The sequence below is a fragment of the Geospiza fortis genome, unplaced genomic scaffold (genome assembly GCF_000277835.1).
Source record: "Geospiza fortis unplaced genomic scaffold, GeoFor_1.0 scaffold23, whole genome shotgun sequence".
Lineage (NCBI taxonomy): Eukaryota > Metazoa > Chordata > Aves > Passeriformes > Thraupidae > Geospiza > Geospiza fortis.
Window position 1 is genome coordinate 9384893 of NW_005054303.1, and position 26874 is coordinate 9411766.

The 26874-nt window shown below is 42.3% G+C and overlaps 1 protein-coding gene across 1 annotated transcript in view; it reads right to left on the minus strand.

Annotated features, from left to right (window-relative positions):
* Positions 1-1100: 1100 nt before the first annotated feature.
* BRF1 (BRF1 RNA polymerase III transcription initiation factor subunit) overlaps positions 1101-26874 on the minus strand; it is a 172412-nt gene continuing 146638 nt past the window's right edge. The window contains exons 16-18 of the mRNA XM_005417931.3: positions 10136-10187; positions 6942-7110; positions 1101-4776 (exon numbers count right to left, since the gene is read on the minus strand). Coding sequence (XP_005417988.1) covers positions 4739-4776; positions 6942-7110; positions 10136-10187 — 259 coding nt within the window. The 3' untranslated portion in view covers positions 1101-4738. The remainder of the gene's footprint in view (positions 4777-6941; positions 7111-10135; positions 10188-26874) is intronic.

The window sequence follows — 26874 nt, forward strand, 5'->3', positions numbered from 1 at the left end:
AGGGTGGGCAAAAAAAACCAACCTGAATAATGTGCTGTAACTCTTCTTATAGAGGAGACAGGAGTAGAAAACTGCAACAGCCTCTTCTGTATTACAAAACACGAGCATAAGAACAAATGTGCTATGACCTACTGGTGACAAATGAAGGTAACAGAAAGCCTTGTAAGATTTCAGCTTTATTAGCATTATTTAACTTCTGAGACCATTAAAGGAGGCATATTTGATGAATGCAGCTGTGGGGACAGAATGGTTTTGGTTATGAAAGGCTGGAGTGGGACAGAAGAGAAAAATGTGAGGACAAAGCCAAGAGCTGTGCAGCTTGGGAAGAGCAGAAAGAAGAGGCCAAGGTGGTCAGTACTTTTTAACAGCTCAGTTGTTAGCAGGGAGAGGGCAGCTGTGATGGACACTGCTGGAGAAGTTCCCAACTCCCAGTGGAAATGGCTGGAACAGCTGAAGAGAAATTCAGATAAAAACATCCCAACGTCAAAGAGAGCAGAAGTGTGCCTTGATCACACTATGGGAACACAGTGAAAGGCTGGAATGACACATACTGCCTTATCAAATCCACTGTTAATCATACTTTTATATGCTAAAACTTTGCAGGAGATCCTCCTGAGGATCCAGTAGTACCTCTTTTTCCAGCAAAAACTAAAAGGAGCAAACACCCATCTGTACAAAGGGCAGATGTGGATTTTTGTCTCCAAACTGTGGCAGCCAGATGTTGATAAAATAACATGATTTTTAACTCAGCACACACCTTATTTATCAAGATACAACTTTGAGAAACAAGCACTGGAACAGTTCCACTAAATACACACACACACCATATATTGTTCCCACAGTCAGTTAATTATACAGCTTAGTGGAAAAGCCTCGTTAATGTTATGCACTTTACAGAAAGCATCTACATCTATCAGTGGAACAGTATCTTGTAAAAAACACTTGCCTGATTGCTGTATCTTCCATTTTAGAGACAAAAGAAAGCCCTAAATGACAAATTTTGGCCACAACCAACCAATCATGCAGCAATCAAAACTGAACATTTTTAAGAACTAAGACAGAAAAATCAGAAATCATCAAGAGAGCATCATAGTAACAGATGGGCTATGTAAAGGTTTTATTTTTTATTTACAGCAAATATATTACAGTAAAAAAGTTTAACATGACTCGTGGTTGTGGAAGGATGGTACATATGCATACATCAAAAAGGTTTCATTTTCTTGGCACTAACTGAACTGAATACAAGGATTCAACACAAAAATAAGAAACAGAACATTTATTAGGCAAACTCTAACTGTACACATCTGCAACTGGGGTTTCAATGCAATCCAAAGAACACAAACAAGTCATCAGGATGGCAAAGACTTTTTTGATGAACATGTTGAACCCTCAAGACAAGGCTGTCTGGCACCATTTAAAAGTTGCTGTACTGAACACACTGATTTTAAAGAAATGTCACAGATGATTAAGACACTGAAAATGCACTCAGCACAGTGAAGAAGCCCATTATTTTCCTTATTTCTTTTTCTACTCCCACAGTACCAGAGTGTTAAAAGGCTGCATGGCAGACAAGCTGGATGCAACAGCTGGAGAATTCTGCCTGTCAAGCAAAGTGACTTGCAGCAAGAGATGTGCTTTCTGCAACAAACCCAATGATACTCAGCTTGTGTGGCTTCAAGGAAGATGATCTAAGAATACCAAATGTTGAAGCCTTATAAGCTCTTTACATCATAATCAGAATCCTGAGAAAAGCAGGATCCAAATTACTCCAAGTGAATTCAGGCTTACTTATACACAACAAATTGTCCAGATATACCAACAGTAGTAAACAGAGTTAATGCAGTGTTAATCCTTTTACATTTTAATGACTAGCTATAAAAACAGAAACTAGCATGTTCAAATCTGTTTACATTTCCTGAGCTTAGTTAAATGAAGAAGGAATGAACGTTACAAAAATCCCGGTAAGTCACCAATAAATTAAAAATGTACATAACCACTATAGCTTAAGAAGCTCAGAGTGAAGTCTGCCTATCCAATATCCTTTCTTTAGGAATCCTGTACAGAAGCCATGCCATTAACTTCACCAGCAATGCTGAGATGCTATGGAATTGTAGGTCTTTTTTTTTTCCCTTGCTCTTCCAGCAGATTGCCTGATGGCCTTTCCTAATCAAATCATGAGAGCATTCAAAAACAGCAACCCTCTACTTGCAGTGCACAAAACAATGTTCTCAGCAACACAATGTACTACTGAAATTCAAATTTCCTAGCTGCAGTTATTTGGGTGGGCTCTCAGCTCTCACACACACCACCCCCACCACCCTGGCAGCAGGTTTGGTATCCTTTGGGGGAACAAAGCAGGAGACTGGAGGAAAGACCCTCAGCAATATCCATCTTAGCCCATTTTAGAGGTTTCTTTAAGAGCCAACATCTTGCATTTGAGAAAAGCACTCGACCTACATGAGTCATACACATGTTTATTTATGCATGTTTATTTCCTGCATAGAGAATACTGTGTACCTTGGAATAAAACCCAAGTCTTGAGAATATACTGAGAGTATATTTGTAGCAGTGCTATGGAAGATTAATTCAAACCCAAACAATCAAACTCAACGGTCTCAAAGACTTGCAGAGCACAAACTTTGATAAAACAAACCACTTTTTAGAAAACTGTCTGCTTATAGCATACTTCTATTTTATGGTGTAGATAAAAGAGAGGTAGAAAGGTTTATCTCCTCAGTATCAGTTTCTGTGCAGTATTTATAAAATGTCAGAAAAAAAATCTATAGCTTTTCAGTGAAAATGCCATCTTTCCTCCTAAGAATTATAAGGAATCTCTTCTTTCCACTTAAGTGCTGTAAACTAAATAACTGGAATCTGATTCAGAAGAGCTATTCCTTCCAGTAGCCTTACCACACCAATTTTGTTACCAAGTTCTGCTTCTAAGAAGTCATTACAGAAATACTCTTATACAGGGCTCAAAAATCCCTCACAGATACAACCCACCAAACCATTTACCAGCCAAATAGTGTCAAGTCTGCTCCTAAAAAAAGCACTCACTCTTGCTCGACTTGCATGATCCATCTTATGCGAGCTACCAAGAGGGACAGAGAAGAATGGAAGTATGGAAGGCTGTGTGGCCTTTCTCCTCTTTGGTGATGACCTCAGATGTGAGCACCATCATCACCCTGTCTGGCAAAGCATCCTGAAGCAGCTTCTCTTCCTGCCACGAGCCAATCTCTGTAGCAAGAGGATGGATGGTGCTTTAGTAACGAGCGCTCCTGAAAAAAGGTAGGAAGACCCGACCAGGAGACACAGCTGAACAGAAACTGTGCTGGTAAGATAAAATATCCATCTTTCCCTGGTGTTAAGAGAAGCCTGCAGCACTACAGTTTTCATGATTGTCACCAGATAAGGGAGAGAGATGGAAACATCAGCTGCAGACATCCAGAGTGTGATCCAGAGTGCAGTGCATTTCCCACGGAGCCGAGAGCCTCAGGCCAGCAGTGCCAGGGGAAGGCAGGTCAGAGGCACCAGGGTGGGATCTGCCCACAGGGGCTCCACTCCTGACCCCTGCTCTCATGGCACTGCCAGAACTGATCTATCTGTGACAGAGGACCTGCCTGCTGACATTTCAGGGCACACAGGGCTGGAGCTCCAGCTTTATTCACATAGCAACGACTGTTCAAGGATGGGATTTGAGCCATGAAAGTCAGGCTGCTGCATGGTGACCTTTAATTTACCCAGTGAATGCTAAACAAATTACATTAAATTAAATTCAGTCAAAGCAGATGCTAGCTTATTTATTAAAAAGCTCAGCTTTCTCTTTCTTTCAACTGGTTTTAGAGACCAGCAGCTCTTGGGAGCAGACCTTCACTCTAAGTCAGGCAAGAGCAGCTCCACAGAGATGGCCTGAGTGACTCTCCTGCAGCAACACCAGCCTAAAGAAGACCTGGCTTTCCCTAAGGATGCCCAGCAACAGCTCATAAGCACAGCATCTTTGCCTCCTTGCTCCCTGCACTTCCTATCCAACCCAGGTGTTCTCCCTCCTTCCACAAAAACCACACCGGACTCACAGTGGAGGACAATTCTTCATTGCCTTCTACTGCCAGATATTTTAAGAAATCTATGAATTTTCTAATATAAAGAAGTATTTACTCTGTTTCAGAAAACCAGTACTGCTCTGCAAATATATAACTTGTCATTAGCTTTTGACAGGGTTGGGTAAGGGAACTCGTATACAGCAACATGGTCACATTCACAATCCAGGTTGGAAACATTTCCTTCTGTCACTTGTAGCATGATGAGACTGACTAATATTCCTGTACTCAAAAAATCAACAGGCCCTGTCCTTCAACCTGCTCCCTTTCAGCAGTATGCCTAAAAGCAGTCACATAAATAAGAGATGTGCTGCTTTCAGCAACACAGGCTTCATGCACAGTCTGTTTTGTCTCTTTTCTTTTGTTCTCTGGAAACATTACTCTCATTAATTTAATTCTCCAACTATGATCCACCAAAATAAAAATAAATTCAAGTAGGAATCCAAACTGGTTATTGCTGGGTATGGGGTCAATGTAAACTGACCAGACCCAATGCCAACCTTGAATTCACTTTACAAAAGTCAGGATTGTTCGATTACATTTGCTGACCATAGACAGCTTCTTTCACTATTCATACAGCTTGAAGACAGAAGATTTGCTGAGAACAAGACACAGTCCATGTCCCCTGGAAGTAAATGGAGCTAATAGCCATCATCTTCATCCATATCACAGCCATAATCTGAAACACACAAAGACAAGGGCATATAAAAATGCAAATATTCTGGGTAGATGGAAGACACAATAGAAGTATTGCTTCTTTAAGGCTGTTTTCTTGCTATGTAACTAAAGGATAAGTTTTGCCTTAGGCAAGCATTTTAAAAATCATCTATTTTCTTAGGCCTAAATAAGTTCTTGTATGTACTTCCCTCAATGAAATAAAATTATTTTCAAGCATGTATGTGTAAATATCTCTTCTCACTTGTCACTAGACCCTCCTTTAGGAATACTTGGCACATGTATATGTGAAATACTTGGTTTAATTTAGAGGCTAAGGTGATCAAGCCTGATTGTCATAAGTGACTTGGCACACAGTGGCTGATAAGCAGCAGCATTACATTTACAAGTAGGCACATTTTTCACTAGATATAGGCACCAAGGAAAAAGCTGGTTTGTTTATATTATTCATGGATTTATGAGCTGAAATTGCAAGGGTTCAGAGATAGCTCAGAGTTCCCATCAACATCAAAAGAGTCATGGAACAAATCCTGACCAATGCATCTGACTCAGATCTCCCTCATCTTCTTACTTCTAGACTTAAAATTTTTGCCCAGATTTTTTAATTCAGTTTTGTTTTCTTAAACAATGCTGAGTGCAAAGACTGTGTGCTGTGTGTCAGAAGGCAAGTCTGTATGTTTCTAATGCACCTATTTCTCTTTCTGTGTGCTTCTGAATGCACTGACACAGATACCTTCTGTTGTGTAGATGAGCCTATGGATAATTATTGCATATGAGCACTGAGGAAAGTTAAACTACATATTCCAAATCCAACACAGGGCAACATCTCACCCAAAGAGACAAGCAAATGCTCAAAAGCAGAATTAAGTGTAATCTATAATGATTTGTGTAGAATGGGTGAAGTTCACCATCTGTAATTCATGTTGTTATTCCAGGAAGACAGGTCTAAAATCCACAGAGAAAGCAGCTAGGAAAGAGTTATTTTCTGTTCTGAGCAGCTCTGTACACCTGCATTCGAATTCTGGGAATACTCCTTTCCTTTTCCTATTTATTTTTATTTTTTAACTCTAATTTTTCAGCTGTTGTCCTGGCCAGATAGGGAGTAGTGGAATGTTCTCAGAATGGTTCAAAATTAGTAACATTTACAAAGAAAAAAAACTCAGTGACCTTTATTCTATTTTTGTGGGGGGTTTATTAATAAACATAGACCCACCCTCCCCCACATGGATGCCTTTTCTTGGGAACGTTATTCTAATAATAAATGCAGGCAACAAACTGTTTTTCCTACAGTTCAGCAATTATTTTCCAGCAGAGAAATCAATTTAAAAGCAACAGACACTTTTGTGAAATGTATACATATTGTCCATGAATGCTAAATGAATAGTGATGGAAAGATTTTTGCAGTAAATAACATTTCACTAGGAAACTTATTCCCATCTTGAGTCTTCACAACCCATAATTAGCAGCTCCCATTTTAAAAATAATTTTGTGTATTTTCAAAGCTTAACTTCTAAAGGGAAGCTTTTAATAAAGGATAAATGTGGATGTGTCCAGCTAAGAAAAACCACAGTGGAGAGGAGACTGCCTTTTCCTGCCAACAAAGAAATCTAATTAAACCAGTGGCTTTGCTGGGTAACCCAAAGAAATTAGCACACATCTGTGTACCATACATGCACCACCAATGCCATTCCTGCACTTGGGGAACAACTGCTTCCTCCTAACACCTTCCCCAGAAACAGAGTGTGATGATTTGTTCTGTTTTGAGCTGGACAGACACATCCCCAGGGCTCATGGACAACCTGGACATCACTGCAGTCTCCACTGAGGAGGCACAAGGAGAAGGGAGGGGATGCTCAGGGGGCCCCAGGCACTGCTAATGGAGGGGTTACTGACCCCCTAACTCCTCAGATCCACCTTAGTAAATCTAATTCTGGAAAACACCTCACTTTTCAGTTTGTTCTTGAGAAGCCCTCTTAGCCTAAAGCTCGAGATGCAAAGTTTTGTCAGGAGGAGTCTCCAAGGTCAGGTTTCAGACAAGGGTGATTCCAGGCTTCCCACAGGAACAGGCAATGCTGAAAAGGCAGCAGGAGCTCTGGGACAGGGACACTGTGTGTCCCCACCCCTGCAAGAACAAAGCCCACGTCACCAGAGATGGTACCCCCAGCTCACCATTTCCTCCCATTAACTGCAAGGCGCTCATGCAGTGATCTTCATCTTCTTCTACCTCTTCCTCTTCCACCTCTTCATCGGGGTTGTAGGCTACTGGGCCACTCTCCACAAGCACAGCTGCTGGTTTTTCTACATCAGAGGCTTCAGCCTGTGCCTTTGGAAAGGTAACCTGCACAAAAGAAGAGAGAACAGTAGAGCAGCCCTTCTTTTGGTCCAATATTTCTACAGAACTTTAGCAGCTTCCAAACAATAGGGACACGAGAGACAGAAGCTCATGTCCAGTGCTACAGGCTCAGCTGTTCTAATGAAAGTCAGGCAAAACCATACAGTTTTCACTTAGTCCAGAAACAGGCAACTGAAATATCCTGTAATGGTAACAGCAGAACAAGGATTCTCTGGCAAGCACAAGAGGAGGAGAAATTTGGGAGCGAAGGCTCCTCAGTAGAGCTCTGTGGGAAAACTTAAACCTCTCCCACAGTGTGCTCAACTCACATCAGGCCTATTACAAAATAACAACGTTATTGACAATTTAATGATAGCAAAAATGTACCCTTCAAATCAGAAAAAGCCCAACATGTATTAGTTTTGACAGCTCTGGTTGGATTTATTTGGCGGCGCAATGAGCTGTGGAACAAATAGCACTCTGTAGACAGCACTTAATGTGATGGCAGAGCACTCAGTTGATAATACACACTGGCACCTGTGCCATTACCTGTGGAATTCAGCAGAATAATGATCTCCAAATGCTACCTTGGGAATCAATCATGGATGGGACCTGTTCTGGACGTGGTCCTCCCCAGCTGCTGCAAGGTTAGGCAGGACACAGCATGGAGGGAGAGAAAGGGCAGCACCACAAGGGAACAGAGGTGAATTTGGAGTAGGTAATGCTGTCTTCGGCTCATTAAGGAGAGATCTGGGAACAGGGCAGGAAGCAGCAACAAAGCCTGTGCCAGCCCAGCCCAGGCTCTGCTCTTTCTGTGTAAGCTTTCTTCTCATTTTCATGGTGTGCTCAGTCTGGAGCTCCACCTCCTTCTCTTATCCAGGGAAGAAACATCACAGAAGCTTTACCTCCATCAGCTCTGTAATAGGGTATTTTCCATGTCCATTCTGTACTTGGACTGTTGGGGATTCATACATTAGAGCCCATGGCACACAAAACCAGCCAATTAGCAATTGGAAGAACCTTAAAGATTAACCATAAATGCTGTGTTGTCATGTGAAAAATTCTGAGAAGGGAATATTGACAGTACCTGTCACCAGTCAGCTGTTACCAGCACTGGTAACAGTAAGAAAGACAGAAAAGACTGGGACCACTTCCTTGGAAGGACCAGTGCTGAAGTGCTTCTAAAAATGAATGGTCCAAAGGAGACCAAAAAACCTCAACTCTTCTGGTCCATATCATGAGAAAAGTGACACAGTGCTCTAGGTTTTAAATGAGAGTACACAATTATGTACTGCTGCATGTTCTCCAATTCCATTGGCAGCAAGCTCCGATAAAATGCTGCAGTTTTTATTTATTTATTTATTTATTTATAAATGTATTTACTTGGGATGCAGTAGCTCCCAGAATACCTGTAACTCCAGGCACTTCAGAGATACACCATAAGAGAAAATCCCTGCACCAGAAAGTTGATAGTCTAATTATTCAAACATCAAAGCTGTTCCTGAACTTGTCATATACCATGAGAGTCAACCTAAAGAATCTGCCTGAGTTTTTCAAAGTCACCCCAGGGCTTGCTCCAACAGCTCATTAATAGGGCAAAAGACACCCATTAATTTAAACAGAAAATCAAGTATTTAGATATTCGGATCAGTCAAAGACAGGTTTTCATTATTTTTTAATGCTCAAATTAATCATATTATTTAGAGGAACTTCCCTCCAGTTTATAATTCCTACCACTGCTTTTGCCTCTAGAGCGATCAAATTGAGTCCATCTTGGTATAAGCAGAAATAGACACAAGAGTTTGAAACAAATCAGCATCACAATATACATCAATTTATATGTTTAAAAGTATCCATCTGCTCTGAAAAAGTGGGTGAATATAAAGGAGCTACAATTGAGTCATTATTTTTTAAAATTGCTCCATGCTAATTAAAATGTGACCTTCTTCTAATTATCATGTCCACTTCCAGACTGCTGTACTTCTAAAAATGTGCAGAGTTTTCTAATGAGCATAGAATAAGAAGTGAAAATGTATTTCCCTAGGCAGGATATCAAACTGTTTCTGAAAATCAATGACTTTTAGTCATGTTAAAAAAAAAGGCAGTCAAACAACACCTTTAAATAGAACTTCCTGAATTCACTTTCAGACATCCTGGACTGGAGTTTGACACTTAGCTTTATGTATGGATGGGCAATTGCCAAAGGTGTTAAACTACCCAAGGGAACTGGTTCACTTTCAGCAGGGTGTCAGTGTCACACATTCGTGGGCAAGAGGGACAAATACCTTTGATATACTGAATTTTTAGATATGCAGTAGACAGTTTGTTGTATACAAAATGCCTGTGAACACTCAGTACAGTGGGAAATTAATAGTGCAAGAAAGCAGCTATCACTGTCACCTGCTTTCACTGAAAATAATAATGACCTGAAAATAATCATGATCCCTTCAGGAGGTGCACAAAGCCACCCAAGGAGAGCTTCTGGCAGTGGCCAGTTACCAGCACTAACTTTTCTGTGGCACTATTACATTTTCAAATTAGACAAACAAAGCAGGAGTAAGCCAGGCTGGATAGGGTAAGCTCTTTCCACGCTGGTCTCTGACAGAAGCCCAGCTCATCCCTGGGGTCAGCTCTGGCTGCACAAAAGTGGAGTTTGCCAAGTCCTTCTTCTCTGTGAGGACAGTCCAAATGCTGAGAAACAGGCAGGAGCTCTGCCCCCTCCTACTCCTCCTGACCATTTATTTGGCATGGACCTTTTTAGATGCTTGCAGGGAGTTTTCTCTTTTTTGCTGTCCAATGAAGCATCATGAGGCTGTGCTAATGTTCTTGATGGATAAATAAGGCAAGTCTGGGTTAGAAAACCCAGCCAATCTCAGCTTTGCAGTAACCAATTCCTGGGCTGATCAGACAAACAAGACCCATGTTTTTACCCTTATCTACCACATGACCAGAGCCAGGCTGAAAATAGCTTGTGGGAATTTCCAAACTCAACCTGTTGCACCAGGCTGGAGAAGTGCTGGACTTTTCTTACCTCTTCAGTGGCAGCCTTCTTAGCAAACTGGGTTGAAATCAAGGGTCTTAATCTGCAAAGAAAGAAAGAAAAAATGCTGAACATCAGAAAAGTTGCACAAGAGTTTGACACAGAGTATTCATTCTCCAAACAGTGAAAGCACTTTGCTAGTGTTATGTTGTGCAATTACTTTTTTAATGATTTAAGATAAAGAGCAGAGAGCCACAAATGCCACAATAATTAACACACACATTCCCTTGGAAGAGTCTGTCCCAGATCAAGGTAATAATAAAAGATGCCAGCACAGTAGCAAAACCTCATCTCAAACTGCAGCCCCTGCTTCTCCCCAAGGTCTTTGAAATAGCTGTGTTTGTCACATTTTACAAAAATCAAAAGAAAACTGATTTTTGGAAGAATGCAGACATGGCAAGACTGGGCCACACTCTGATTACCAAGCACTGGTCTGCAACTGCTTCTCTGCATCTCATGATTCACAGAGGATACCAGTAAGATTATGCATGCAGGATACCATAACCATCACAGGCAAGAAGTTAACATCCAGCTACAGAAATCATAAAAAAAAAATACCCCAGGGATCCTGAATACCTTGAATGAGAAATGACAAAAATTGAACATAAACATTTTTAAAAACTCTGCATCAGATGTGAAAGAGACCTGCATATTTGGGGGAGAAGAGCTGGATCAGTATAACTTTACAGCTAAGTGTTAAATATTATTACTTCTGAAAAACATTTCATAGTCTGTTGTTTCCTCACTGCCAAGGAGGCTGTTCTCAATCCATCATTTAGTGCTACTTTCTGGTCTCTCCTGCTCATCTAGATGTATCTAGTCACGAAGAGGATGACTTGCTTTCCACAGAAACACTGCTCAGACAGCTCCTCAAGCACGTCTTTTAACGAAGTCTAGGCAAACAACTTAATGAACACCAATTTATGCCTCCAGAGATACAGTCTTCTATGATAAGCAGCATTTTACTCTCATTTTTCTCTTAGTCATTCCTCCTTGTTAACACACAGAAACTCGTTGTTTTCCTACTTATTTATTTATTTCAAATAATCAGCAGGAGGAAACAAAACCCCAGAGAATGAGCAGGGGAGACTCAGATCATTATCTCTGATGGTAGAGACAATATTATAATACAAGATATTAGCTAAGCTCCAGAAAGGTTCAAAAACTGGTCATCTCTGAAATGCTTTACAGGACCCAAAAGGCATTTCAGCAACTCAAGTCATTGAAGGTGCCTCCTCTCAGCAGATCAAAACAAAAAGAAGCTAAGGGAATGTTTCAGGAGCAGTGCCACTGAAGAATCCAGAACACATTATTCTGCTACAGAGACTTCTTGTCATATGATATAATTACAAAGAATTTCAAGAAAGAGATTCACTTGACCTACATAAATATCTATTACTTACAAATCCTGGTCGACTTCTGGGATCAGAGAGATTATATTTGAAGACATGGACACACTCCTCCCTATGTGCTCAGCCTTCTCTTTCCATTATCTAACCCCAATTGCAGAGTTTTCACCTTTAAATGCCTGTCAAGTCCAACCTGCTGCAAGGAGCAGGGATACCTTCGACCTGACCAGGTTGCTCAGAGCCTGTCCAACCTGACCCTGAATGTTTCCAGGGACAGGGAATCCACCCCCTCTCTGGGCCTGTGCCACTGCCTCACCATCCTCACAACAGAAAAATTTCTTCCTTAATTCCCGAGATTTGAGAGTACCTAGCTACTTTCAATCACTGTTTTCCAAAAAATCACCCTGTTTAGATGCTTATAAACATATAGATGCAGCAAAGCCCAAAAGGTTGCATAGCTGAAGGATTCTAATTACCAAACGGCTTGTGTTTCATTGACATGACTGAAAAACACCCAACATTGGTAAGAAATGAAAGACTTTTATTTTAAATTCATAGTCATGATTATTGCAATTAACATTGTACCAAAGATAGCACCTTTTCCCTCCTGCTACCCAAAGACATCAGACCTCCCTGGAGCACCCTGAAAATATTTCCTCCCCCCAATTAAAATCAAGCTGTTGAGTAAGACTCACAAGGTAATCAGAAACTGCTGACATTTCTTTTAGAGCAAATTATACATGTGCTCACACAGTGAAGAAAACAATCACAGCTACAGGAAGCAGAGTAAACATTCCAGTTTCATTTTAATTAAAATGGTCCCCTAATGAAAATAAAAAGATTCACGTTTATGAAAAGCCTATTTGCAAAAACTTTAGTGCTGCATCCAAGAGCCCTTCTATACCATTTCTCAGCAGCAAGGGATCCTCACACCCAAAGTGAAATTAAAGCTGTATTTCTGTTCCACGAGAGCCACTCACAACGTGCACATCTTCACTTCCTTACTACAAATACAGCACTGCCATCTGATCTGGCAATACAGTTTCTCTCTCAGCACAGTATAAAATGCATCCAGAAGCAGTGGGATGGATCCTGCTCCTGCCATGGATGGTCAGCACCTGCTGCAGGCCAGATCCAAGGGTGGATCTCATCACCTGGGTGGAATGGCTCAGCCCACTGCCCCTCCATACTATCTGCTTCCTAAAACACTAACCACAACACTTTAAAGTAAGGAAAAAGGTAAAACCATCACAAAAACTTATTTCCCTGCCGAAATAATGGCTTTGATTCAAACAACAGCTATAAAAGTTATAAATACATAACCCCCTTGGCTCTCCTTATGCCTAGGGAGAGCCCTACTATTACTGTACAGAACCATTTAAGAAGGTTTTACAGTTGGGGGTGTTGTTTTGTTTCTTAAATGCCCCAATGTCCTGACCTCCTTAAACCAGAGCAGCTGCTGCCACACCAGCCATATGGAGCAATAAATTACTGGCTGCCATGGCTACAGATACAGGCTCCTTCTGCTGTCTGGCTGCACCTCAGAGGGTGGAAAAAAGTGTCTTCATGGAAAAGCACAACCCCTTTTGAGCCTGGGACAGGTCTGAGTATTGATGATCAAAAAGCACCTTGAAAAAATAAGTAACTGGAGTATCTTATCCAACTTTCACTGGGCATGACTCAAGCTCATCTGCAGAAGTCTATCAAGGGACACACATGCACAGAAGAAAGATCCTGTTTATCAAAGTCCAGACTGAATTAGAGGTTCACTAATTCAATAAATAGCTCAATAAATAATAACAGCTCAATAAATAACAGCCTACATTAAGGTACAATTCCATATATCCTGAAGTGACAACAGCATCCATTTAAAATGTAATGTTGTGACTGAGAAGTAATGGGGCTCCTGGTCTTCCCAAGTGTGTCAGTTGTCGTTCACTATTTATGATGACTTCTAGTTTGGGGCATTTTCCTTTTGAACTTTGCAAATTAACACAGTACCTTGTGGGAGGGAAAAACAGAACAAGCAACTTTCTGAACAGCAACGTGATCCGTAAAAGGGGATAAAAAAGATTTCACACAGCCCCAAGTGTGTTACATGCACACTTCAAACTACTTCAAAAATTATGCAGATCTACTAATGCTCATGTCAGCCAACACACATAACACTGGAAGCAGATTATCTTGACATGTTTGTGACAAAAACTAATGGCATGGTACAAGGCATCAGAGGCTGCTCCCTGCCGAATCCGCTCCGCTCTCAGCTGAGATGTGCACGATAATGTCTGGGTTTGTCCTCCAGCTTAACAATTTAAAAGAAGATTCAATATAATAGCTCCTGACAGGGCTGGAGATCACACAGACTGAACTTTCAAAGTGTTTTTCTCTGCAAAACAAGCTGGCTGTGACAAACAACAGTTTTTATTTTGCTTATTATTTAATAACAAAAGATTACACAGCATAGTACATAAAAGAGAAAGAGCAGTGAGAGGTAATAAACCCACCTCGCTTGCATCAGACTGTTCATCCACCAAAAAGTTTGACAATACCATAACAATCTCCTCAGTGCAATCCTACAAGCAATTTGGAAACTCACCCAAAGCTCTTTTCTTACTGAATTTTAATTTAATCCACCCATGTAGGGAACATCTTATTGCTGCTTACCGCCCATACTAATTTTATACACGGATGGTCCCAGAATACACAATGGGAAGCAGAGATCGAGCAGAGCCCACAGCCACAAGCCTGCAGTGTAATTATGCAGGTCATCCAGGACAACTGCCCATGAAACCTATATATCCATGCAAAGGCCTTTCATGTGCAGGGACAGAAAAAACTATTGAGAAATGATTCAACAAGAGACAGGTCAGGTTCTTCACGCTGGCCGAGATCCTCCTCCCACCTGAGGCCAGATGGTTTTGCCTCAGGAGGTCAGTTTACTAGACATCTGTGTGAGAAGGAAATTAATATAAATGTTTACACAGGCTAAGACTGCCCTTTAATTAGGTACCATCAATGTTATCCTTACCGGAAAGCTGGGAATTACCTCTCTGCAAGGATTTAAATCTCTTCTTGAAACACAACAGCATCAGGAGACACTGCCTGCTGTCCTGCCATTGGGTCAGGACAAAGGGGGGACCCTCCCATACTTGGATGACTGCTGTTTTCCAGAGGGCAAAACAAAGGCTGCAATGACAACCATAACCCTGGAGCACTTCAGGGTTTGCACATCCAGCTGTGGATCCCACCATCTTCTGCATCTGCGTCTGCCTGAGAGCCAGATGCTCACAGGAGCACTCGAGAGGAAGGGGAGGCACCCAGCCAAGGCCAGGGCTGGCTGTGACACCCATGGACAGCAGCATGATGCCCTGAACACAGGGGCTGGGGGTCAGGGTGCACTGCACCACCTCAGAAGTTCAGATACAACCACAGACACCATCATGCTCTGCAGAATGAAAAGCACCGGTGATGCTCACACCTTGAAACCATGCGTGCCTGAATGTGAGGTAGGCAGGAGGTTCTGGCTTTCTCAAGACCAGGCTCTTCACCCTGTCCAGCTCACCATCACTGTGAAAGCCCCAAGGAGTTTCCCTGGATCACTCCCCCACATGCCAGGGCTGCAGAGACCCCAACTAATGGCAGAAAGACTCCAACCAAGAAAAAGCATGTCCAAACTGCAATAAGCTCGGCTCCCACACAGCAAGGTCCTTTTGGAGATGGCTCAGCGCTGCCAGCTGTACAGATGTGACTGATGGAGCAGCAGGCAGGGTGTGAACCCCTCCTGGATACCAACAGACAGCTGAGCCAGTTCCTGCTAACTCTGCTCCAACATCCCTGCGTGAACTCCAACTCCACCAACAGTCAGTGCCTTCATCCTGTTTCTGAGCCAGCAACACTACAGAAAGAGCCATTTCAAGCAGAAAAAAAGCAAACTGAAGCTGACACCAAAAACTAAAGTGAAATGAGGAATTGTTCCCACTTCTCATTCCCACTCAGTCCTCTTTCATGCTGGATCAGAGGAGCTTGGCTTTCATCAGTGCAGCACCAGACAACACGGCACTGAGAACATCTTCAGTGCTAATGAGAGCAGCCTCTCCCAGCAAATGCCTGGACCTGAGCACTGAGGGACCAAAACTTGCAGGAGGAAACTGGAAAAAAGTAAGAACCTCTATCATTCACTAAGGAATAGATTTACCACTGAGGAACTAAGCACCTGCATCAGTCACCAACAGGCTTTTGAAAAGCAGGAATTTTGCTAGTGCGTCGTGAGTTAAACACCTATTCCAGGCTTTTCAGAGAGGGGCAGGGGCTATAACATCTGTCTTCAATAACCCAGCTCAGAGTGGGCAATATTTTTCTGCATAGCTGCAACGCTTTTTCCTCAGTTAGATGCTGGAAAACAGCAACTTGCTGTTCTTCCCAATGACTAAACCAACAGATTTTCAACAGCAAAAATGAAAAGAATGACATCTAAGGCCACCTCACTGGGACCAAATGAAATTATGCTCCTGCAGCAGATCCCAAACAATATCTCCACAAATCTGCTTCTAAAGGAAATTGCTGCAGACCATGGGAAATTACAATTGCTTCAGGACAAGACAAGCTGACTGATCTAATATTTCTGGTTGACACACCTTCTTCCTGGGTTTGTCAATAAAGACACTGATGAGCTCATCTCTCCACAGGTCAGGAAAGTATTAGTTGAAAATATGTTATTCCTTTCACCATGGAATTTTTTCCAGATGAAATGATGGCAGCAAGGCAAATCTGCACCTTGCTGAGAAAAGCTACTTAAAATAAGGAAGCTATGAAGCATTTTAATGAAGGTAAATGAGTAATCATAATGGTCTCAGTTAAGCAAGTCTAATGGCAGTGTCACTTTTAAAACATGGGCGTGAGACAACTCATGTGGTGACAATCCATATGCCTTAACTATTGTGTAGTGCAGTCTTTCAAATGGCAACAGTGCAGTGCAGAATGCAACTGCTATGGCAGAAAGAGCCATTATTAGCAGATAAGGCAAATAAAAATAAATTTCAAACGGTGCTTGAAACTATAGTAACAAGAAGTGAAATTTTAAAAGTTAAATGAACACATTATCATCTCAACAGAAGGATTATGCTATTGAAAAATTCTCAGCAGTAGCACTGCCGTCTGTTTCTGGTGCAAATGTATTTTTCTAGACTCAAGCAAGGAGGATTACAGATATTTGCTTTTGGACAAGTGTTTTGATCAATCTTAACCTCATGAAAGCTTCAAATGAGGCAAAAGATAAAAAGAAAACACCTTAGTAACCTGCAGTCTCTGGGAACAATTCATTGAGGTTGTTATACCCAGAGGTGATGCCAGATCGATTGCTGGATCTTCCCTGTTGACATTACAAGGACAAAAATCATGCCAGACAAAAGAGGAACTCACTTTTCCACACCTCTAGCAGCCTATACCACCAGGCAAATTCAGTTTCTCTCATCCAATTATGCAGGCAAAACTAATAATTCAGAATTCAGGCAACTATAGATTCATACAAGTAGTCCATCAAGGAATAAAGATGGATGACTGACTTTTTTCCTTGTGTCTGGTCTATTATACATTAAAGAACAATTTCACTGGCAGCCATCTGGAAATCAATGTATTACAAGCTTTATTTTATGATTACCAACATTCCCCTTCGTAACTCATTTCTAATTATAAGCAATAAATCATTCCTTCTTGCTTGTAATTTATAATAGCCAATTATGGCAAACCTCTTATTTAAATAGCAAATCTCACTGTAAAACATCACATATTTTGAGGTATGCACAGAACATCTAATCAGGCCACCAAATGGTAGAACAATGATTTAATGTGGGTTTTGCAGCCACCAAGAAGGCACAAGTGGAAGAGTCCACCCTCCCCAGTGACCTGTACACACTAAACCTTTTCAAAACTGAAAGCACAGGTCTCATCTACCTGACCTGATGTAGAGGAGAATCACATGCAGCAATAAGAGAGCCAGGACACAACTCAGAGAAGGCTGGTGTCAAGGATTCCCTTTACTGTGTCAGGAAATGAATAAAGAGGCTGTGGCAGAAGAAGCTGTAGGTTGGTAAAGTAAGAACTTCTGGGCAATGTCTAGTTTCATTTTAGGAACTAACAGTGAAAGAACACAGCTCTAAATTTAATATTTTAAAAAACAACTCAAGTAGCTTTTCCCATGTCTGGATTTGTGTTTGAAACGGGCCGGCCTCCTCCCCCCAAGCCAAAGGACTCCCCCATGCACTGCCCAGGAGCTCAACATCACACCTACTCCCTGTTACACAGGTTCTGCAGGTGTTAACATAGAGTATGAGCAAGGCACTCACTCAGATCACTTCTCCCCATCCCTCCCAGCCAGGAGAGAATCACGCAGAACAAAGGAATTAAACAGTCGGCAGAGAAAAAGTGTCACCAAATAAATCCAGATTCTTCCTTCGGGGAGAAGCCTTTAACGGTGGTTTGCTAGGGCAACCTTTACCAACAACACCAGCAAAGAAATGTAGTGGAGGGTGTCAGATAAGACCAAGCAGGGTCAGTCCAAAAGCACCAGGCAAGGACACAGAAAAAATTTTAGTTATATTTGTTCTTCAGTGTAGGTCTGAGTAACAGGCATGTGAGTGCAAACACAAGAGAGAGGCTTCTTATAAATAGCTCTGCTGGGATTTGTCCGTTAGGAAAAAAACCTCACTCTTGTCAGAAAAGTATTTGATACAATTCTGGATACAGAATTTATTACATGAGAAACTGATCTCAGGAACGTGGAAGTGGTTCCCACTGAGATTTTATTCGGTCATCACACAGCTCGAGCCTGTTCCAGCTTCACATCGTGTCATCTGGTAAGCGTTTACAGTAGGAATCTAGGGAACTGGATTTGGAAAAAATCCATCACAACTGACCTAAATCTGATCTGACCTGAATAATCAAACTAAATACCAAATTCAAAAATGGCTAGACAAGAGAGAGGAGCGGGAATTCTTCAGCTGCAGGAGTTATCTCATGCTCTCCTCAGCCATACATTGGGTTAGGCACTCCACTTTTCTTTTCCCAAACAGCCATGGTGATGGAGGCTGTGGGAACATCCCCTTGTTCCAAAGGTATCAAATACAAATGCACAAGTGCTGCAGGCTCCACTGTGTTCCCTTTCCTTTTGAAATACCATTCACTCATGAGAGAACATGGTGGTGCATTCCTTCCTGCCAGACTGCACTATGATCTAAGCAAAGCACCTGGAAATGGGGAATGGAAAAGAGCAAGTGAATAAGAAAATCCAAAGAGAATGCTTTGGAAGGGCAGTGGTGATCATGTCAGTACCACCTGGCTGTGTCTTTGCCACAGAGTCACCCCAGAGGGTGGCCTTGGCTGATGTGGTGCTGCAACATCCACTGGGGAAATGCTTTGTTAGAGCCATGGCCACACCAGCCCACCCTACAACCACATGTCAGAGTCACAACCTGCCTTGTCACCAAACCCTGCCTGTATTGCTGCTCCAGGGGGTTACACTGCCAGCACTGCTTTATTGCTACACACTGAGCTGAAGATGTACAGGTGCAGCACCACCTAAGCAACACACAGCAGCTCTCCATAGATGGATCATTACTTACAGAGACCTTGCAGTGATGTGTTCAACAAAAGGTTTCACCACTTTCAAGATTCCTTATCTTCTTTTTATGAGAGATCTAAGTATTATTTATTAGTCTTCTCCACACACAAAGCTCAAAGGCATTTTAACATCTGGTTTACTCTCTCAGCAGTGAGAACAAAAACACTCTGAAGAAAACTAAAAAATCACTGGCTTGATGTTGGTGAAACTTGGGTAGTATTTCTGGCAAAAACTTTGAACAAGGATGCAAAAAACAGCCTGTAGAAATCTAAAGGGAGGGAGAAACAGACACCAAAGCCTATAAATTTCATTTTGAAAATAAGGCGTCATTCTTATTATGCCTGTGGATGTGTATCTTCCCCATACAAAGTTTGAAAAGCTTTATATAAACTACACTTCTAAGCAAGCTTGTAATTAGCTAGGGGCAGGCTTGGCTTTAATTACAGCTTGGAGAGGCACACATTATGGAAATACTTAGCTAATAACCACAGCCATGCTCTGCTGATGGCTGAGGTCAGGCCAGCATGTGATTGCCATGGAAGCACCTGAGTACTTTCTGTCCTGTGTAAAGTGAGCAGGACCGGTCTGTCAGGTCTCTCCCTGCTCTGGCACACAGGCTAAGCCAGGCTTTGCTGGCAGCAGCACTGAGCTGTCCTGAGTGCCTGCATCTGGCCTCCCTGCTCCTCACAAGAATGCTGTGGGATACTTGCTCTCACCTCACCTGGAGATGCTGTGCAAAAGGAACCTGACAGAGAGAGATGAGACTGCACCATTTCAGCATCAGGCAAGAACAGCCTGCACCCAGTGCATGAACTGGTCAGGCATCAGCATACACTGTGAATACATACACATTAACCTGTACAGCTTTTTTCAAAGTTAATAGGAGGTTGATCCCACATCCCATCCCAAAAACCCAACAGGAATAGCCAACAGGAAGAACAGACCTCCAATACAAAATTCCTGCAAGTTCATACAGCTCTCTCACAACTTTGGATCCAACCTTTACTAGCATAAGAAAGGACCAGAAAGCAAACTGTTCTTTATTCCAGCCTCAGAAACTGCTTGCCTGGCAATCTGTACTTGGGTATAAGTATGCATGGATAATGAAGTGCAAAACCAATACAAATCACTGGGAAAATGGCTATTTACCATTGAATATGACACAAGCTTAAAATATGCATTGCTACACACTGTGGGTGCTTGCTCATACACTCTGTTATGAACCAATGAATTGCTGAACTGGGTCACAGAAGCCCTTCATGATCCAGAAGTCCTGTCTCCTTCACAATGCATTTGGTTCGGATAAAGAGATGAGTATAAAAACGCAGCCACATTTTTTTACAGAAAGAAAATTCCAAATGGAAATGTTATGAACGAAAACAATACTAATTGCTGTTTTAAAATCTGTGTACAATACGTGCAACTACTTTGGAGAGATGAGAACACTGCTGCTGATGTGGGGAGCAGACAGCACCATCTTCTCCAGTGTGTGTAAGGTCGCACATCTGTGGTGAACTTAGGTGAGCTTTGCAGGGGAACCTATAGGTAAAGCAGACTTGACAATGTTTGGCTTTAATACAGCTTAATACTAGTGTTAACAGATAGAATTATCCAATAGAAAGCTCACTCTAACTGCAGGGGAGATGCCCTCACAGCTGCTCACACTGGTTTAACTGGATCCATTGGAAAACCTGTCCAGGTGAAGATTCTGCTGCCCACAGTCAGCTGCACGTGGCTGGTGAACAGGGGGCAGCTCTGGGCCACCAGTCCCTAATCTGGCTCAGTCAAAACAAGCCAGGTCGGCCTGAGGAGACCTGCTAACTATTACCTTTGAAACTGCTGGAGTTCTCACAATCAGTTGAAGAGCACTTGCACAAGCAGGTCAGGCAGCAGTCAGAGCACAGAGAAGCTGAGTTCAGCTGGGAAGATGTTTTCCTGACCTTGGCTTACAGCCAAGGCTCCCAACACCTCCTCTGCACCGAGCCCTCACCTAGAGAGGTGGAAGGCTGACCCCAATCTCCAACATTCAGATGGCCAAAATTTCTGTACCTGGGAATCAGCCGCTCCCCATCAAAGCAAAACACGGTGACATCCACGTGACAAGATCCATTTAAAAACCTTACTCCACCTCAATTTTTCACTCAGCCCTTCCAAGAAATTGTGGCCCCTTGTGGGTAGTTTTTCAGCCAACAAAAATCCAGCTCCTGAGAAGGGCCAATGTAAAAGCCAGGCAAGCAATTCCTCTTGCTGAACATCCTCTCCTCCACTTCACTGTAGCTATGGAAGATGCGTTAAAAAGAAAATTATTGCAGCTACAAGGCTCCATTCAAAAACTGCTCATGCACATCCTCAGCTCTGTGTACACAGAAATACTGAGGGGCTGGAGTTGTCCTTCAGCATTGTGCTGCTCCATCTGAGAGGGAGTCACATAAATGCTGTGTAAGCTACACTCCTACCACAATTACCAAGATATGGGCTGTGAACAGTAAAAGAAGTTCAACTGACCATGAAATGTGCAAATAATACAATAAATAGGTATTTATACACTGTCTTATTTATACAGATTTCCTCCTTCCCATCCAAGCATTCATATTTTGTCACCGTATTGTGTCTAGTTTTTCAGACAATTTTGGACATACAACAGATTTTAGTATAACTCAAGTGACATTGTGTAAAATCTTAAACAAATTCTATCCATCTCAAGTAAATCCCTGCTTTTTTCTTTGTACTTAGCAGAGCTCGCTCTCCAACCCCGTCGTGAAGTAATTGTATTGAACAGAGAAGACAGCAAATTCCCACTGTAGTTCAAATCCCTCTAAATACTAACCTATGTTTGAAGATCAATAAAAAAAATGTACTTTCAGGTTAATCTTCTGCCTTTCTCTTTTTTTTTTTTTTTAATATTTTGAACTTCAACTCCTTGCAATAAAAAAACCCCAGCAAAGAAACCAATACTCCTGCAGGACCTGAGCTACTTGAAGTGCTGAGCAGCATTGTGAGGCTGGGTATGCACAGCCCCTTCCCAGGCTTTGTGCTGCACGCACCCTCTCCAAAGGCAAGGGGCTCCCTGCTGCACACAAAGACCAGGCTGTTTGGGCTCAAGTCACAACTTCAAAGACCAGCAGCACAGAATTTGCCAACTCGCTTGGCCATTCAAGCAAATGTCAACTGAAACAAAAGCACACCAAGGAAAAGTTGTTACCGAACACCACGCTGGGAAAATAATGCAAATTTCTACCAATGATCAACTTAGCTTTAACTGAGCCTAATGAGCAAGCTGTTTATGTTCTTTTTTTTTCCATCACCACACTCATTTTGCTCTCTAAAGGCATTTCTGAAGCATCCGTTTCAGAAAAAAAATTTGATTAAAAAAAAACAGTGACACCCTCCCCTGCTTTTTTAAAAGTTTACGTCTCCTACATTCTGTACTTGGTCAAAATATGCAGCAAATGCCTAAGAAGTGCTTGGCCCCAGGGAGACAACAGTCTGCACAGACTCACTGGTAACACACGCCTGCCCTTCAGCTGTTTAATCTCCATACACTGGATTTCCTTTATCAGCACCACAGCATCGCTCCACTCTGCCTTAGTTTTTTGTGTCTGCAAAGTATCGTGAGAACGTCAATACTTGGCAAGCTAACACTTGGGCTTTTAGCATGACATCACAGACCTCTGGGTTACTTTGCTCCCTTGGTTTGTAAAATGTTACAGCAAATAGTTGTATAAAAGAGGGTTTTTTTGTTGTGTGGGCTTTTTTTTTTAAATGCAATTTAAGTGCTATATTGCAACATAAACACTTTTTACTGTGCATGTTTTTACAGACAAAGTTTTACAGAGTAAACTGCTTTAAAGAAACTCAATCAGATTTAACACAAGCACAATAGACTTACATTAGAAATTAATTTGGTAGCAATATATGATCCTTTGGTGTGAATTTTCATAGTCATTCTTAGAGCAAGAATGTATAAGTTCAGAAGTGTTATTTTTTGCCTGGCCTCAATGGGGAAATTACAGTTCTAAGGTTCTTGTTACCTCTGGGCTTCTGAGTATCAATAATTTATTTGAAAATCTTAATACAAGAGCACAAGAAAGCAGTCTAACCTCTTAAACAAAATACATGTTTCTACCATAAACACATTGCACACAAGGGTGCTAAAACCAATTGCCAACACTGGCAAAAGTTGATCAATCCAATACTGAATTCATTTACTGCCTCTACGTCCTCCCACTGAATTCTGATGCCCATGCAAGCAGTCCTAACCATCAAATTCCCCATTCATCTAACAGGATAAATGATAAATATGAAAAAATACACTTCAGACACGGCATACGAGCGATGTGGTGTTTGCACCAAATGGCAGCACCACGCAGAGAGCCCAGTAGCAGATTTCTCTCATCTCCCAACAAAAGCAGTCTGGGGAGGTGCTGTCACTGCAGTCATGCCCTGGGCTCCTGGCCCACCAGCCCTGCTGGCAGCACAGGGAGTGTGTTTGTGTTTGGCAAATCCAGCCTGGAGCAGCTCCCCTCGCCTGCCATGCGCTGCTCCCTGCGATCCCCACAGCCCCCAGTAACAGCTGTTGGTGTTTAACTCACTTTAGTTCACAAAATCCATGGGGTGTTCCAGCTCCCAGGAAGCTCAGGGCTCTGGGATGACCAATTGCTCTCCTGTAGACATCACCTGAACGAATCCTCCAGGATGACGCAGGAGAGGACAGGATGATGCTGGTGCCTGACCCATCAAACCCAGCTCTGTCCCCCTCCCATTTCCGAGTTTTCAGGAGAGGTCTCCATCAGACTCACCCCAGCATCAGCAACAGCATCTCAGACCCAACCAAACCCAACTGCTCCCAAATGCTGGTATCCACCTTGGCCAGCAAGCAAGTCCAGGTGTGTGCCCTCTTACACAACCAGCATTTTTGCAGCCTGTATTTTGCTTTCCTTTCCCTCACACATTTCAACATCATGGTTCAGATGAGAAGATGTGAAAGCCCCTTAGATTTTTTTAAGGATAACAACACCCTGAGTTGGTATCTTTAGCAGCAAGAGCTAAAAAGTGAAGAGTCTGCATGTCAAACTGCAACTCAAAGTTGGCTTTAGTTCTGACATGAACAGCGTGCAAGCCTCATATTTATTAAAAACAGATGAAACAAGTCCCAATTCTTTTTGAATAGCAAAACTACTGACGAGACCTGGTGGAGTTTAGCACAGTGGGAGGTTCAATTGTCTATCACCACACATTTAAACACTTGAGGTCTCTGCAATAAATGTTGAATTGAATTCACCATCAAAAGACAAAATCCATGTTCTATCTGCCAAAACCTTTAGCAGCCTAAACAGAAAATGTCACAATTGATTTTCAGGGAGGGTATAGAAATAAAACCCAACGTTTTCTAGTCTTTAGGGGACAGATAGATAGACAGATAAACAGCATGACAGACAGATGAATTTATTGCTACAGGTAATTTTTTTATTCCTCCTAAGCAAAAATTAGGCTTCAAATGGATTGTTATAGCTAAACAGATTAAGAAAAAAACCCCAACTAATGAGTAATTTTATAGTCAAATTCTCTGGTCTGTCACAAACATCAGCCTAGAGGTAGAAAGCAAGCAGGTTTTTTCCTAAAACACTACTGTTTTATTTGCATTAAGGTTAAAGAGCTTCCTCTCTCCTTGACTGGTGTCAGATATAGTAAAATAAAACCATTTGAAAGGAGTAAAAAACCCAAAACCTGCCTGGGGAAGAGTAAAAGCGCTGTTTTGGAGGCTCTTTTCCTCCATCTGCACTTCTCTGACAAAGTCATGAACTACCTTTGGGCTCACTTCACACCACAGAGCTGCTGCTGGGGTTTGTCTGCAGAGCCCTCCCAAACTCCATCCCCCTCACCCCCTGGCCAGCTCCAGCTCTCTCTGGCCAGGAGATGCTTTGCTGGCCATGCAATTCCAGCAACTGGAATTCCCTCTTCTCTCTAAATTTAGCCTGGGTTTAAAACTCCTGATTTCAAGAGTGCAGTGAAATCCAGAGCAAAGGAAACACGAGCCAGTGTCTGTAAACTCTCAAGGCTGACTCCCAGCATTTACTGAACACAGGATGCTGCAGAGGCTGCTGAGCTGATAAGCAGTCTGCTCTGCTCACAGCCAGGCTCCCACGTTTGAGAGGACTGTGAAATAAGCAACTTCATACACTGCACTAAGGGAATTAATGCCAATATTACAAAAACTCATTTGAATAATCAGGCTCTGCAAAATGCAGGCCTACTAAGCAGCAAGCTGGACCACTTTCAAAGCTCCCATGTAACCTGTTTTCATTCAACCCTTTCGACATGAACAACTGACCTGCACCCAGCATCAGATTTTAGTTTCCTCCCTTCTGTTTGCTACACTAAAAAACCCAAACAAACTAACAAAAACCTTAAAACAACTGCTCCTATTTGAAATGGTAAAACATCTGTGAGAAGGGTCACCAGAGTGGGGAAATAATCAGCTGATGATTTGTTTCTTTAGGACTAAACCCACTTTAACAGGGTCAACAGGAGCAATGGTGGACAGAGGTCAAGCCAGCTCCACTTCACCCCAGCACGGCCCAGGGCTGCAGGCAGGAGCCTTCATCTGCCCCCATTCCAAAGAGCATGTGACAGCCCCACTCATGCAGAAGAAACAAACCAGCCCTGGTGATTTACAAACTCCTTTTAAGATGTTTTAAACCCTTTTGCACTTCTACTTGTGTGAGTAGCCAGAAAAAAGAAACTTTTCAGGTGCTGGCTTCAATGAAGGGAGATGAAGCTGGCCCAGCCTGGCATCCTCATCCTCCCTCTCACCCCTCAGTGACTGGGACATGCAGCACCCTCTGACTGCACACAGTGATGGTTCACCTCCAGCTACAAAGCATCCTTGGAAGTGAGTAAAAGCTTCACCATCACCATTTATCTCTTTCTTCCAGTCCTTGAGTGCACTAAGGAAGAGATTCAGACCTCCTCTAATCAGATACAGCTCCAAAAGGAGACAAAGACCTTAATTCACTTCAGTATTTGGCCTTGAACCTATATTTTGACTACACTGTCTTCCAACATAGCACCCAACCTTACCACCACTGAGACTCCTGCTGTCCCACCAAAATCAGCCTTTTCCTCAGCTGTATGCCAGCTCTATCATGCCATGTGCTGCTGTTTCCATCATCTACACCCCAAAAAGCTTGCACAGTCCCTGTTTGTGGGCTCCTCACTCCACACTCTGGATAGGGCTTCAGCATTTCCTCCAGATCAACACCACTATTTTCTCCCCTGCTGAAACCACACTAATGACTCCCATTCCCTCATCTGCAGAGGCAAATGGTTCTCCAAGACAGGCCTAATGCCTCCCTAATCTGTCACATGCTGTTCCTCCAATGAGTGGCCCAAATTGGTCTTTTTGTAGAGCCTCATATCTAATTTGCAGTCCACTATCTCTTTATCTTTTTCAGCCTTATGGCTTTTACAGCTTCTGCTCCCATGTTCCTCTGCATTTCAGATTGTATTTCTTTGGATGCATTAGCCTGGATGTTTTCCAAGATGCTCTTTTTTATTTCCTACTCTCAGCTATATTTTTTTTCCTTAGCAGCACTACTTTGCACAGCCATTTTCAGTCGACTTTGCTGTATGACTCACTTTATTGTCTCCTGCAGATTTCATTAGTGCAGTTCTCCGAGTCATTATGGGGTAGGACTGAATTTCATGCATTGTTCAAGCTTTCCACAAAACATCTTCTTGCAAGTTAGCACCCTCCTTGCTGTTCA